At 46.0% G+C, this 16,099-nt stretch overlaps 1 protein-coding gene across 1 annotated transcript in view; it reads left to right on the top strand.

Annotated features, from left to right (window-relative positions):
- Positions 1–4,023: 4,023 nt before the first annotated feature.
- Positions 4,024–16,099, top strand: part of LOC103729043 (zinc finger protein 14-like) — a 19,472-nt gene continuing 7,396 nt past the window's right edge. The window contains 3 exon segments of the mRNA XM_029560578.1: positions 4,024–5,013; positions 6,821–6,878; positions 14,041–14,167. Coding sequence (XP_029416438.1) covers positions 6,864–6,878; positions 14,041–14,167 — 142 coding nt within the window. The 5' untranslated portion in view covers positions 4,024–5,013; positions 6,821–6,863.

Here is a 16,099-nt window from a genome sequence, read left to right on the forward strand (position 1 = left end):
GATAAGAATAATTTTTTTAAGCAGAAAAAAAGAGAAAAATGGAAAAATAACATGAAACCATTATAAATATGACAGACTTAATCTAATTCTGTCAATTACTTTTAGTATAAATGATCATAACACACCAGTTGAGGCTGGAGTGATGCTCAGTGGTTAAAAGCATGTACTGCTCTTACGGAGAACCAGGTTTGGTTCCTAATACTCATAATGGGCAGCTCATAACTTCCTGTAACTCCAGCTTCTTGGGATTTGAGACACAAAGAATCCCATCCTGTTAGACACTGTCTTCCCCTTCCCAGCAGCCATCAACTGCCAAAAGATCCTTAAGTTGGGTTGGGATTTCTGATTTTTATGAACAATATCACTTCTTGTGTACTTCTGTTTGGGAATCCTCCTATGTTTATGAAGATTAGAACGAGTAATTGAAAAGAGAAGGGAGGAACGATGTGTCCAGGGAAGAGGTTTTATGATGTGTTTTAAAAGCAGAGGAAAGAAAATCAACTCCACTTCCTTTTTAGACCTTCATAGTGGATAAAGGAGTTGAGAAATGCTTAAGAGGGAATGGGCATTTAGGGAAAAGTGAGGAACAGATCAATAATTCTGAGGTCATAATGATAGAATATTTTTAACACCCATGTTATAGGATTCATAGAAAAAGAACACTTCACAGTTGTGTAATTTAGCCAGTTGGTTCAAATAATTATTTTTCAATCATTTATAAGCATCTTGATGAAGGAATTGAAGATGATCCCTAAATGAGGGGCATCTTCTTTTGAACTGTTTCTATAGATAAATGCTGGCGTTGTAGTGACTATCGGTGACTTCAGATGATTCTGTCTCTACTACCTAGACCATATGACTTGCTGGGCTTTTGTGACGACTCACACTTTATTTTTCAGTCTTTGGAAGTGCTGCATGTTCCCTAGTCATCCACATAATGATTCACACACATGGTTTTGTGGAAAACAGAAAGAGCACATGAGAAAATTACCCTAAAAGGAAGAATCTTTGTTACATTTATAACATTTTATTTATTATGAAACAGTACATGTCACATATGTATTTTTGTCAAGGTTTATTAAGTCAGGATGGTCTGATGTATTACTTTCATGAGCCCTGCATGGTTAAACATTTCCACAATTTCATAAAAGACCCTCCTGGGTCTCCACACACTGCATGGGGGAAGCAGGGAGGCAGGCGCATCCTCAGAACTGCAGGGAAGGCTGGTGAAACGGAGCCTCTGCCCTGCTTGAAGTCTCCCTGGAGGAAGCAGCTCAGCTCCCCCGCCCCCCCCCCACAGCCAAACCCTAAAGCAGAGATGATGGCCACTGTCCAGACGGCTCCTTCCCCAGGATCAGATCCTGGCTGTGCTCGAGCATTTCCTGGCAGTCTCCTTGCTGATCACCAGTGCACCTCTCATGAGCGCTGGCGGAGCTTCAAGTAAATAGGAAGAGTGATATCGACCTCATTTGTGGAGGAACTAGGGTTAACAGTTGCACATCAACCTGGAACAGACTGTTGATTCTTGACCATTTCAAACCGAGGAGGAAGTCGCAGCTCACTCTGGTCTTGGACTTGACATTTCCAGGCCTCTGTACATTCTTTTCCTCCTCTCAGAATCCTCTTTTCCTTGGTCATTTCCAGACTATCTCTGCTTACCACCAGGAACCAGGGTCCATGTATCCAGTAAGGGTTCTGAGTGCCCTCCAGGACCTCACAGTCAGGTCTTTACCTCATTGTGACATTGCATGGTATTCTGTATATGAGACAAAATGGGGCTTTCTGTCTTTTGCTGCTGATCTCAATGTCTTGCTTACTGCCCAGTGCAGGGTAGCTGATCCACAAGTACCTTCTGAGTGAAGTAATTTGATTTTTTTTCTTTTTGTGTGTGTTTTACATTTTAAAATATCATATTGTATTGGACAGGGAAAACATGAGAACTGTCTTCTCTCTTGGTCCAGAGATTAAATGTCATGTGACAATTTTCACAGAATCACCCATCACTTGTAACTAGTCTCTTATTCTGACTTGATCTCATACTGCTCTGAACCTCCTGCCTCTGGTGACATCTGGTATCTGAATAAGGCTGACTCTTGTGAATTCCAGGCATGACTTCCTTCTTGTGGGTGGATCAAAAGCCTCAGTGACAGTCTTTTTCAGTTAGTTTCTATGACTTTCCAAAAATACCTTCAAAGTATAACTATGTACTGGTGTCTATAACTCAGGAATAATGCCCTCTAATAATGAGTCCACCAATGGGTTGATCCATTTATTTTGCTACAGTCTGAAAGATTCAGTCACTTCCCCCAAAGTCTGCATCTGAACCATTTACTGCCACTCCTAAGATTCTACCCAATCAAGAGCGAAGGCTCCAGAACAGTCCAAACAGATCCATGGTCTGCAGGAGGGTGGGCTGTAGTGCACCCTGTCTCAGGACTGCCAACTTGCTTCCATTCTCCAACCTCCCACCAGGGTCCGCTTGTTCTAGAAGGTGGATACTGGGCACCATGTTGAGAGCTGCCATATGCAGAGCTGGCAGGAACCAAAGCAAACCAGCTGGGGCATACTTCCTCCAGCAAGGCTTGACCTTGAAGAGGTTCCACAATCTTCCCAAACAATGACACCAAGTGTGCAAATACATGAGACTATTGCAGACATTTTTCATGACAAGAACTATTTCTAAGGGTAGTTTGTCTATTTTTGCTGTACAGGAGATTAAATCCAAAGCCTCATGCATTTCTATTCAAGTGCTTACCACTGAGCAATAGCCCCAGCCCATTTACGTTTTATATCTGACACATAATAATTGTATATATTTATATACTATATACATATATAGTATACATATACATGTGTATATATACATGTGTATCCTTATGCAATGATCAGTAATGCATTAGTTACTTTTCTATTTGCTGTAGTAAATCATCACGACCAAGGTAACTTGTAGAAGGAAGTTTGCTGGGCTCAGGGTTCCAAACAGATAAGAATCCATCAGAGCAGAGAGTTATGGTGGGAGGCAGCCAGAGCAGAAAGCTAAGTGCTCACATCTTCAAGCAAGTTTCATGATCCTCCCCACATAGCACCACCAAATGGGGACAAAGTGTTCAAATACTTGGAGCCTAAGGGGGACATTCTCAACCACCACAAACAAGTTGAAAGCCTATGAACTTGGGTATATCATTTCCTTGTATTGAAGACATTTTAAGTCCCCTTACTATTTGGGCAACTCACATCAGCCTATAACTCCAGTTCCAGGGGATTGAATACTTCTGGCTACCACAGGTACTTACACACACACACACACACACACACACACACACACACACCAAAAAAAAAAATGTATAATTTTTAAAACTAAATCTTTTTTTAAAATAGGCAAAACATCTTAACATGTTTCACAAAACACATTTCCCTAATCCCAGCATTAGTGAGGAAGAGACAGGTAGATGTCTGAGTTTGAGGCCAGCCTGGGCTACAAACTGAAACCCTGTCTCAAAAAACAAAGGAACAAATAAAATGGATAGAACTGGAGATCTTCACAAATAAGGTAAGCCAGACTCAGAAAGACAAATGATGCGTGTTTTCCTTCATAAGCCAAAACTTGATTTCATTCATATATATAATTTTTTGTATGCATGTGTGTTCATGTCTATGTGTGTGCCACTTGTGTGTGGGTGCCCAGAGGCCAGAAGAGGGCATCAGATCTCCTGGAAATGGAATTACAGGAGGTTGTGGGCTGCCCAATGCAGGGGTTGGGCTGGTCCCCTGACAGTGCAGCAAGTGCCCTTAACCCCTGAGCCATATCTCCAGCTCCTGAATTCATATATATTGGGAAAATATTTAGGAAGAGTAACAGGACTTTGGAAAGGGGACGGGAAAAGACGGGGAATAAGATGACTATGTCCAAAGTATATATTACACTTGTGTGGAAATGTCATTATGAAGTAAATTAATTTGAACGATAAATAAACTTTAAGACATTTTTAATAAAAAAAGAATGGCATGGATATTAGCTTTGTCTGGAAAAGTTTTATTCAGTTTTATGTGTATGGTATTAAATATAAACTTGCCAAACATGTACAAATGGTAAACAGGTTCATGAATAAATTCTCAACACCAAACACCAGGAAAATGCTAATTAAAACCACAGTAAGTCGCCACCTGTCAGAGTGATTTTATAAGGGGCTGGAGAGTCAGCGCTGCTCTTGCAGAGGACCTGGGTTCGATTCCAAGCACTCACATGGCAGCTGACAACTGTCCACAGCTCCAGTTCCAGAGGATCCGACGCCCTCCTCTGACCTCCGTGGGCGCACCTGCCTGCACGCAGAGAATACACGCATACACATAAAATGCAAATATTTTTAAAAAGTGACTTTATCGGTAACAGAAGAGTTGACAAGTGTCGTTCTGATGTGGAGACGTGTGTGACCACGGAACCCAGGTGCTGAGAACGGATCTATGTACGTCCATTTTGGAAAACGCGAAGGTTCCTCACGAAGATTAAAATGCAACCACGGAATCGAGTGTTCCGGTTCCGAGCACGTGAAGGCCCCGGGCAGGGTGTCAGGGTGGCCCCGGGCAGGGTGTCTGTCAGGGTGGCCCCGGGCAGGGTGTCCGTCCACAGCCCACGCGAACCCCACGATGAAACATCCTGAAAAACAACAAACCCCGTCGTGCTAGACGACGTGGGAAAGGCCGAAGGACGCCGTGTTAAAACGAAACCAGCCGCTCGAGGAAGAGCCGCGCCGGACGCCGCCGCCCTGCGGGGTCCGCGGCGCAGGCTCGGGCAGAAGGACCCGCCGCGCCCCGCTCCGTCGGCGCCGCCCGATGTCACTCGGAATTCGGTCCGGTGACGGGCGGAGACTCGGGACCTGCCCAATCGGACGTGGGCTCGGCGGCGGCTCACACACACTTCCGGCCCTTCGCGGCGCTGCCCTCTTCCGGTTCCCGCCCACGTCGGGCGCAGACTCGAACCTGCGGAGATCCGCTGGGAGGTGCACCCGGATTAGGGTGAGTGCGGCCAGGCCCAGCCGGCGGGAACCGGTCGGGGTGGGTCCTTGTCCCCCTCCCGCAGTTGTGCAAGCGCTGTGGGGCGGAGGCCTGTGCAAGGCTGAGGGCCCAGGCATCCGTCAGTCGTTGCGGGAAACTGAGTTCAGCCTGCCCCGGCCCAGGGCTCCTAGGCACAGTGCTCCTGGGTTCGGGACTCCTGGGTCCAGTGTTCCTAGTTCCTGGGCTACTGCGTTCAGTGTTTCTAGGTCCGGAGCTCCTAGGTCCAGTGCTCCTGGGTTCGGTGCTCCTAGGTCCAGTGCTCCTGGGTCCGGGGCTCCTGGGTCCGGAGCTCCTAGGTCCAGTGCTCCTGGGTCCGGGGCTCCTAGGTCCAGTGCTCCTGGGTCCGGGGCTCCTGGGTCCGGGGCTCCTAGGTCCAGTGCTCCTGGGTCCGGTGCTCCTATGTCCAGTGCTCCTGGGCCCGGGGCTCCTGGGTCCGCTCAGATTCCCGAATCCCCCTCCTGCCGCTCCTGAGCGCCGCCCTCCCCCCACCCGGCTGTCTGCAGTTCATAGGAACCCTGCAGATGGTGGCTGTAGGATGTGATTGTGAGCGCATCATAGGAGAGGAAGGCACTGGGAACCCTGGACCCAGCTCTGTAAGGCCCTGGAGGGGTGGGGCGTTGAGCAGGAGCACTGGCTGGGAGCCCGCGTGGGGGTCCTGTGACAAGACTGTTGACAGCTCCTCCACAGTGACCACTGACAGGCGTCAGCGCTGCACGCCATGGCGCCTGTCCTAAGGCACTGACTCCTGGCCATGGCGCCTGCCCTGGGATGTCTGCAGGAAAAGCCATGACACAGCAGTGTTAACCGAGGGCAGCTCCTCCATACTGTGAGTCCAGCTCCTTTGGATCTGCCCCCAGAATTGGGGTTCCCGGAGCGTGTGGCAGCTTTTCTTTTAATGTTCTGAAGACCTTCATACTGTTTTCAAAAATTGGTGTATTAGTGGGTGTAGTAATAAAGGTGTCATCCCAGCAAGTTCCAGTGGGAAAACCCATTAAAAACTGTGCTTCCATCACATTTATTGGTGCCCCACTATCCAGAGCAAGTGGAACTGTGGGACAAAACTACACCAACAGGTGAGTGCAGGGAAAGGGCGTTGTGAAACAGTACTGCCAAAGTCCTGAGTAAATATTTGCATTCACTTTTGCCTCTGGCTTGGGCCAAATGGTTTAGACTGGATGAGGCAGGCTTTCTGTGAAATGTAACCGTGTAAAGCCCAGTGCTATCGGAACACTGACAGAGAGTCCTGTGTGGTACATCTGCAGTGACAGGGACCTAGGTAATACTACCTTTCTGTAAATTCATTTTTATGATTCCATAAGCTCATTCAACATCCATCCTGAAAACATTGCATTATGCCAGGCAAGGTGGTACACGCCTTTAATCCCAGCACACCTGCAGCAGGGGGCAGCCTGGGCTACCTGTGAGTAAACAGGACAGCCAGGACCACATAGTGAGAGCCTGTCTTAAAACAAAACATTGCATTGTTTCTTTATAATACCATAGTTACTATGGAAGCAGCAAATGTTTTCAATAAGCTGTAGATAAACTATGTTCAGTATCTACCTGTTAATAAAGTTATTGGTGCTCCTTCAACCAGGTCTGTTGTGCCAGCTCTCAAGTGTCACAGACAGTTTCCAGACAGGGAGGCATTTTTATTGTCCTGAACGTTTTCCTCAGCAGCTAGGTAGAGGTCTTTGCACACTTGAATGGAATCCTCAAGCCAAGACTCATCAAGTCTGTGTTGACTCCTGTTCACCTTCTCTTCCAGCTGTGACTGGACTGTCCTCTCCGTGTGTGGAAGAACTAGGACAATGAACGCATCTGTGGTAAGTGGTCCAGTTACTCATCATATTTAGGAGCTTTGAAAATTGGAATGAAAGAGTAAACAATATAAAACATACATACAGATGCTAACATCCATGTTTATGCAGCAACATTATAAGGCCTTTTTTAGAGTGACTTAAATCACATGCAGATTGGTCTCGGGTTTTCCTGATGTGGTGGCACAAAAGACTGTTTCTTCTAGGAGTTGGATTGACTCAGGAAGAAAAAGATGTGAATTCTCATGACCTATGAAGTCTAAACAGACTGTGGACACACGTGATGTAGACATTGCTTCACTGCCAACCTCAAGATATGCACAGCATTCAGCAGTGGTGAAGGTTCAGTGGTTCTAAAACACAGATCAAGTCAGAAGGGTTTTCTGGACTGGGCTAAGTTGTGTCGTTCCAGACGGCTTTCAGACTGCACTTGCTGTCAGATGAGATCTGGAATGTGTGAAGACAGGTCCTTAAACGACTCTCCTTCATTCCTCTGTGCTGTGTATATGTGTAGATTATAGTGGTGTCCACAGATAGGCTTCCTGGTAATAATGTGATTTCTGGTTCGTGCTGTTCCTGCTGACTCTCAGTTCACATTCTCCACACTTCATCGAAACATAAGCTATGGTAAATGCAGACACCCTTCTCTTCCGCCTGCCTTACTCAGATCTTCCGCCACGCTCCAAACTACTGCCGTCACCTTCTGGAACTCCGTCATGTCAGGCTCTGTCCTGACTGCTGGTGCGTTCTTCTCTTTTCCCCTGGGTGTTCTTTTTCTTACCACGTTCATCCCTGTGTTCTGCCCTGTTCTACATTCATTGCAGTGTGAGGACTTGGTGTTTCCTGTTTGCTGTACCTTGGACCTTTGCCTCAGCTGTCAGATCAGAAGTTCAGCTACCATGCAGCTCTGCAAAGTCACCTCAAGTTATCCCATTGAAATCCCAGGCTGCATTTTCCCTTCTGAATATCACTGCAAGTCTACCAAGTGGCCCTGACCCAGCACACTGAAAGGAAGAATTTTTCTGGACCCTTCTTCCTCATCTAATCCCTTCTCCTCTCTCCTCTGCTCCCTGAGGTCTTAATGTGTGTTGCCATTCCTGCAACCTTGGTTTGTTACTGCTTTTTTATATTTGTGACTACCCTACAGATGGTGAGGAAGTGTGGTTGCTCTCAGACAAATGCAGCAGCTGTCCTTTATACATTGGAAAAGTCCCTCTGCCAAGCTTGAAGGGTCTGTTTTCTCAATGGTGAGATTTGATCCTCGATGACCACTGCTAACAAGCAGGTGTGGTGACAGCTTCAGGAGTTAGTGGAAGGAAACAGATTATAGCAGGATACCATTTGAGTAAGAGCCGTAGGAGAGGAACACAGTATTAAGTAGAAATAGCATACATCTAGTACTGCTCAATTCCTGCTTCTGTGCTTTTATGTCAGTGCGCCCACCTAGTTTACAGATCATACAAAATTGTCCTTCTTTCCTCAAAAATGCCTTCATGCATTTTTCAATCACAGGAAATAGGGCCAACTTCATTCCAGTGCCCTGAACCCTGCAGTAGTGTGGGAGTCTCCCCAAGACTGTATGTGCACTGAATCAGGTTCAACACATTGCATGACTTTTCTCGTAGACAGAAGCTATAGTGCAGGAATCAGCGGGTGAGCGCAGTTCCCACTGAGCTGGACAGAGGAGTTCAGCAGCTTAGGAGGAACGTGACTTGAAAACTGAGGCCAGAGACATTTGGGGAGCATGGATGTTGACACATTTCTCTGAGTAGTAGGAGGAGCTGAAGATATTTGTGTTCTCTGCCAATCTTCACCAAAAGGTGATTTCAACAGTGGAATTTACAGGTGAAGAATTCAGGACTAGGAACATTAGTGTTTCTGCAACCCCTGACCTCCAGCTCCCCTGCACTGACCATCTTAGCTTGAGAAGGGGTAATGTTTCTGCCTGAGCCACAGACAGGACTCTGTTCATCAGAAGGGTTTGCCTTTGTCCTGTGCACCTGTGTTCCTTGTGCATCCAAGGCCCTGGGTAGAAAATGAGTTACATGTTGGTTTGGCTGAGGGATCCAGAATGCAAGAGAAATTTGGACTACATGGAAATAGGGGAGGCTACTAGCTACTTATGTTTTACTGTGACCAAATACCTGACAGAAACAGCTTAGGAAGACAGATCTCTGTTGATTCATTGCTTCCGAGGTGTCGGCCCCCGTGGCGGCGATGGCAGGTTGGAGTGGCTCCATCGGTGGGGTGTAAAGAGGTGCAGTTCACATCACCGCACATGGAAGCTGAGAGATGTGGAACCAGGGTGGATGTAACCCCCCAAAACACTCCCCCTCGCAGTCTGGCTCCACCAGTCAGGTTACTGAGAAGCAGAACAAATCAGGCAGGCAGGAATATGAATGTCCCAGATTCTTGAAGTATGATTATGTGTCTACTCTCCCAGAAAGAAGCATGGTCTGATAAGACACTGGCTGAAGGCTGGAGGAATACAGATTGAGTACCAGAAGTAATCGATAGTTGACCCGTATAATCACATGACCAGTTACAGTGGGTAGTGCTGGAGGGTCGTGCTATAGTTGCAACGAGTGTTTACTTCCATATTATTACATGTTTCTGGCTAAGTCTGTAGTTCAGTGATGGAGTACTTCCCCAGAACATGTTTTTGTGTATGTCTGCATATATTAAGCAGATGTCTTTGGATTTCTTTGCATATTTCTTTTGGGGGTGGGGTCATTTTGAGACAGGTCCCCCTACAGCTCCAGCTGGCCTGGAACTCACTATGTAGACCAGGCAGGCCTTGAACTCATAGAGATCCGCCTGCCTTTGCCTCCTAAGTGCTGGGACTACAGGCGTGCACCTCCGTGCCTGGCAACATATTTCTTTATTGTGTAGCTTAATTTGGTTACATTTATATCACTGCCTTAGTGTTACCACATCTTCCTTATTTAAGGTATAAGATCATAGAAAGATCAGCATGTCTCAAAAACCGTTGCCTTTCCTGAGGAATTGGTGCAGTTTTCATTGGATACATGCAGGGCAGTTGTATCCTGGTAGATGGAATTATGACCATTTTATTCTATTTCTTTGGAGATTAAGTATGGCAAGCAGATATGTTTGGGTGTCAGATTGACAAGGGATGGACTTGTGATGGTTAATCTTGTCAGCTTAATAGGGTTTAGAGACCCTAGGAAATTAATAAAACACACTTTTGGATGTGTCTCTGATGTTGATTTCATTGAGAATTATTGTGTGCTCTGGCAGCTGATGTGGGAAGACCTGCTTGGATGTGGGATGGACGCCATCCTGTAGGCTGTGAGGCAGGAGATGCAGTGAGCAGAAAGAGACTCCAGCTCCTTCAGCCTCTGAGCCTAGACTTAGTCCAGTGACTCTCTGCCTCAGAGAGGGCTGAGTCGTCTGTCACTTTGTTCTCCGGTTTCTGACTTCTCGGGCTGAGCAACTGCTGCTTTCTCCATCCTCCTGTTCAGAGATGACAATGTTAAGACTGTTTAGCTTCTGATCCTAATGACATGCTTGTTAATCTACAGAACCCTCAAGCAGTGTGGCTATTACTGTAATTGTTTTGACCACCTTAAAAATGTTATGAGTGGTTCCTGCATGATGTTCCTATATTAAAACGTTGTGAATATATTTTCATAATTAGTTTAATTAGTTTTTCTACTTTGCCATGATTTGTTCTTATGCATTAGTGCAAGTTTCTTCAGCTTTCCAGACTCTCCTTGGCATTTCTAGCGGAACAGATTTGGTGGAGATTCCCGCCGCTCCCATCTTCTTTCTTTCTCTAGAAATGTCTCTCTCTTTCATTCCCTGTGTGGTGTTGTGGATTGTATCCTGAGCCTTGACGTGCTGGACATACCCTGTAACACAGAGCTCCACTCTGCTCTCCCCTTCATGGTCAAAGGGTAGGTTTCCTTCACTAGGTGTAGCCTTCAGTTAACAGTTTTTCCTTCAGTTTCCTGCAGGTCTCATGATGCTCTCCTGACCTGCTAGGTTTCTGCTGAGAAGTCTGCAATCAGGCCGATTGGCATTCTTTGAGAAATTGATTATAGGATACATGGGGAACTCTTGGTTAAGCTGCACTTGGCTGTTGTCTTTTGACTTCCTGTGGGAGTATGTTACTATCACAGATTTTAGAAGTTTCTGTTATTTCTTTGAATAAGCTTTGGCATTGTGAAGCCCGTCTTGAGCTCAGCAGCCCCAGTGCTTGTCATTTTAATAAGTGTCCTGAAGTTTCCTTGAGCGTTCCTCAGTCCTCTTCATTCTATTATCACTATCCTCCTCCTCCACCTCCTCCTTTTTTTTTTTTTTTGGTCTTTGGTCTTTTTGAGACAGGGTCTCCCTGTAGCTGCAGCTGACCTGGAACTCACTATGTAGACAAGACTGGACTTGAACTTGCAGAGATCCTCTGCCTCTGCCTCTCGGAGTGCTGGGATTAAAGTGTGGGCCACCATGCCCAGCCTGTAGCCTTCTTGAAATTTTTGTTACATTTCATTTAGTGTCTGTGTCTGTGTCTGTGTGTGTGTGTGTCTGTGTGTCTGTGTGTCTGTGTGTGTCTGTGTGTGTAGGGTATATATAAGTAGGTCTGATGTTGATTATGCCAGAGACTCACAATCAAAGGGGCCACCATAACCACAGGAGGATTGCAGATGTGCCTTGGTCTATTTTAAGGCTTAAAGCAACACAGGTTGCAAATCAAATCTGTCCCACCAGTGCTCAGGTCACCTGATGCTGGGGCTGGTCTGCAGAGTACTGACCTACATATGAGTCCTTTAGTGTCCACCAGGTTCTATGTCTCACTCAGGATTGTGAGATAAAGCCACATGCTAGGTGTCCTACCCTGGAGCATAGAGCAAGGTCCAAGTCATCCTTTGGTAGCTTGTCCTGTTTTCTGTCAGTGAGGCCTCTTGTCATCGGCTCAGTTTTTCAAACCACAGTGGCTCAGAATAGTCACAGCTGGTTGACCCGCAGCAAATCTCACGCTGCCCTATATTCTCAGTCTTTTGGGGACCAGTCACATCGACATTGAGTCCATGGGTGCAAACCTCAGACATGCAGAGAGCTGGCTATATGCTGATGGTGGAACCATTGAGTGTTTGCCATGTTGACTAGTACCTCTCCTACACAGGTAAGTGGATAAGCGAGAGAGAAGCTCTTCCCTCCTGTTTCCAGTTAACTGTCAGCAGACTTGACGTTGAACGTTTGTATTTCCTAATGCTCTGTTCTCATACCTGTTTCTCTTCCTCAGTCTGTGAATATCAGTTTTCTCCTGATTCTTCTTCCTCGTCTCCTCCCATAAACCTGATCATTCTTTTTATGACCTAAGTGTCTTTTAAGCCTTTCACTCACTCCGATGGCACTGCCTGAAATTTGTTTAAGTCTTCGTGCTCATTGTAAGTCTCTTGCGTCCAGTTTTCGGTGACGGCACGAACTTTGCCTTTCTCCGAGACCAGTTCTGACTTCTGCCTGTAAGTGCTCATTGTTTTTCCCAGTTCTAGTTACAGAATCAGTTCCTACATAATCACTTAATAAAAAAGCTTGGAAACAAACTCCATATTTATCAAAGCAAAGGAAACGAATGAAGATCCTGTTCCTACCTTTTATTTTCTGTGCTGCTTTGTGTTTCCTTGCACGACGAGTTCCAGATTCCATAGACTCCATTATTGCCCAGCTCTACACCACTGGCTGGCCTCCACCTCCATGTCCTCCTGCCTCAGCCTCCCAACGTGGGATTCCTGGTGCTTGCCGCCATGCATGACTCCCTTTCTGTATTTTTCGTGCTGTTATTTCCAGATGTGAGGATGTGGTGTTTCTTCCCCTTTGGCTCTGCCTCAGGTGCTCCCACTGTCCTTCCATGGGGTGATTTTCAAAATGTCAATGCAATGAGTAACCATTTTTTATTTGCCTCTGCATGTTTATATATTGGCTTGTAGGATGTTGGTGATGTTCATGTCTGTGTTCTATGGTTCTAGGACTTCTTTCTAATTTAGGAAGGACATGTTTTTAAAGTGGAGGCATGTTTTTAAAGTGGAGACCTAAGGCGTGTCCGTTACTTGTGTTTTCCTCCTTTGTCACTCATCACCAAGTTAGTACAAAGGCAAGGTGTTTGGTTGATGATTTTCCTTCCATGATAACGAAAGCCAGTAAGCTGCATCTTCCATGGGACATGCCTGTTACTGTCTCAAGGTCTCGTTCAGGTTCATTTTCTTCCCCAATTAAAAATTTTAAAGGCGTAGGTGGGCAGAATGGCGCATGCCTTTAATCCCAGCACTCTGAAGGCAGAAGCAGGCAGATGTCTGTGAAATTGAGGCCAGCCTGGTCTACATAACAAGTTCTAGGCCTGCTGGGGCTATAGATAGACCCTGTCTCAAAAAGACCAAAAAAATATAATAATAATAAAATAAAAGGCAGGGAAAAATCTCAGACAGAGCCCAAAAACAATAGGTAACAAACTTTATTAGGAGAAATATGCACATACCCACAGCCACACAGAGAAAAGGTCTCCATAAGTGGACAGGGGGTTCAGAAACCAAGAAATACAAAGCTGCCCCCCCCCCCAGAACTCCAGTCTTTCATGTATTTTGGTGGGTTCCCCTCCCCTAATTTTGGATTAATCAACTTAAACACAGAAGAGAGAGCCGATAGGCTACAGCTCCAATCCGAGATGTGTTTAGACTGGCCTAGATTTTTATCTGAACTGGTCTGGGGGCTGGAGAGATGACTCAGTGGTGAAGAGCACTGACTGCTCTTATAGAGGATCCAGATGTGGCTTCCAGCACCCACACGGTAGCTAGTAGCTGTCCATAACTGCAGTTCCAGGACATGACACCCTCTTCAGCCTCCATCATTGCATACGTGAGTGCACTCGCATGCAGGCAGAACACTCATACACATAAAATAAGAAAAAAAAATGTTTTAAACTGGTCTAGGCCGGTAAGCCAAAAGAGGGCCTTGTCAACAGGGGAAAAGACTGCCAGGTCTTTGTCTCAGACCAAGAAGAAGGCAGAAGTGTGCCATTTTTGTTACTCACAAGTGGCCCTGTCTGCTTGCCAGGGATTTTGTCTGTTAACATGCTCACTCAGAGGAGTGACCTCCATATTCCTGTTTCTGACCCGAGGCTGGGCTTGGGCTGAGGAGAAATGTCTCGTTTCAGGAGTTGGTGTCATTTGAGGATGTGTCTGTGGACTTCAGCTGGGAGGAGTGGCAGGACCTGGATGATGCTCAGAGGACGCTATACAGGGACGTGATGCTGGAGACCTACAGCAGCCTGGCGTCCTTGGGTGAGTGCATCTACAGTGTCCAGCTGGAAGCAGATCCCTTGTTGGTAAATCCAGGAACCATTTCTAAGGATTCTCTTTTCTGATAACTGATTGAAGAGTCGTGTTCATACTAGGCAAGGCCTGACTTTATCTCCAGGCCATTTGTACATTTTAACTGACACATAATAATTGTACATATTTATGAAAAGTAGGTTTTTTGCAATATTGCGTAAATATAATGATCACATTCCATTGTGTTGAGAACTTTAAAACTCTACCTATTGCTTTGAAGAAATTGTTGACCACAGTCATACTTCTGTTGCATGGGTGGGAGTATGTTTGTCTGTTGAGACGGGGTCCCACTATGTGCCATTATTGGCCTGGAACTCACTATTTAGACCAGGGTGGATCACACTCACCAAGATCCCCCGACCTCTAGCTCCCAAGTGCAGGGATTAAAAGCGTGCACCACCACCTCCAGCAACAGTGGGAGTTATGCCCCATCTCCTGTTGTTCAGTCACCGCAGTCTCTTCCTACCTTCCTCCCTCCCACACAGCCTTCCTAGGCTCTGGTGACCAGATGTTCTTTCTGTTTCTTTCAGGTCCACATTAGCTTCCAACTGCATGTGAATATGCAGTGTTTGTCTCTGGGCTTGATTTCCTTTATTTAACACGCCTGCCCTTTGGTTATATACTCCCGTGAGAGAACGTTCAGGACGTTTTAAGACCTGGATGATGCCGTCCTCTCTATGTTTACCACATCTTCCTACTCCATCTGTGGATGACTCCTAGGTTGGCTCCCTATCATGATGCTGCAGTAAATGTGCGCAGATTCTCTTCAGACACCGAGGTGGATTTCCTGGGAACGGTCTGCTTTCCCCGGGGTTTACGGCACTGTATGATGGTTGACCTTCTAGTTTTTTTGTAAGCTCCATGCTGTTTTGCGTAGTGCCTGTTACTTACATCTCCACCAACACTGTATGGGACTTCCTCTTTCTCACATCCTGTAATTGTGTGTGTTTGATGATCATTGTAACTGAGGTGCCATGGCATCACATGGTAGTTTGAATTTCTGTCATGGTTAGGTGTGGTGCACGCTTACATGCTTGTGTCTCTGGAAATGTCTGTGGAGGCCATTTGCCCACGGAGCTGGTGAGCTGGCTGGGAGCCGCCCTCCTGTGCTGCCTCCTCTGGTGGTGCAACGTTAGACCAGATAAAAGACTTCTCCCCAGGGGTGTCCTCTTCATTTTATGGACTAGAGGAACTGTTTACGCAGAGTGACGTAGCACATAACAGAGCAGCAGCAGGTCACACGGAGCTGCTTTTATAGTTTCAAAGAGCTCTTCCTGCTAGTGCTGCATTAGTTTTGTGTTTGTGTCAAATTCTTAAGGTCTGTGCCCCACTGCTACGCTGCTGGTCTGTCCCTTCTCTGTTCCTCCTCTTTATTTAGTGCTTTTGTGTAGGAACTTAGCTGTTTCCTTCCTAATGCTTTTGCCACACACCAGTGGGGTTAGCATCTGTGCAGAAGAGCCTGTGCAACTGCAGCTGAGAGTCTAGCTTTTTTTTTTTTTTTTTTGTTTTTTAAAAAAAATCCTTTTTGATCATGTTTAGACCCCTTACCCTATCTGTGCCACCATATAGTGCCCTCACTGGATTTCATGCATTCTGTCTAATATGTTAAGGTCTATTTATTTAAGATTGTGTCCCCAAATATCCCTCAGTGTGAATTCATCCATTGGGTCCTGGTCAACCTATCTAGCATCATTTCCTTACAAGCAAATCTCCCTCACCAGCAGTGATCAGATGCCAATAGTTCCTCAGGGAAGGTAGGGTAATATGATATTATATAATTTAACTTTTAAAGAATATCATAGTATTTACATCATTTCTACTCTCTCTTTCTCTTCCAATACATCCCATGTCCCTCCACTCCTTCTCAATTTCCTGACCACT

The sequence above is a fragment of the Nannospalax galili genome, unplaced genomic scaffold, assembly GCF_000622305.1.
Source record: "Nannospalax galili isolate Female #2095 unplaced genomic scaffold, S.galili_v1.0 scaffold1812, whole genome shotgun sequence".
In the NCBI taxonomy this organism is placed as follows: Eukaryota; Metazoa; Chordata; class Mammalia; order Rodentia; family Spalacidae; genus Nannospalax; species Nannospalax galili.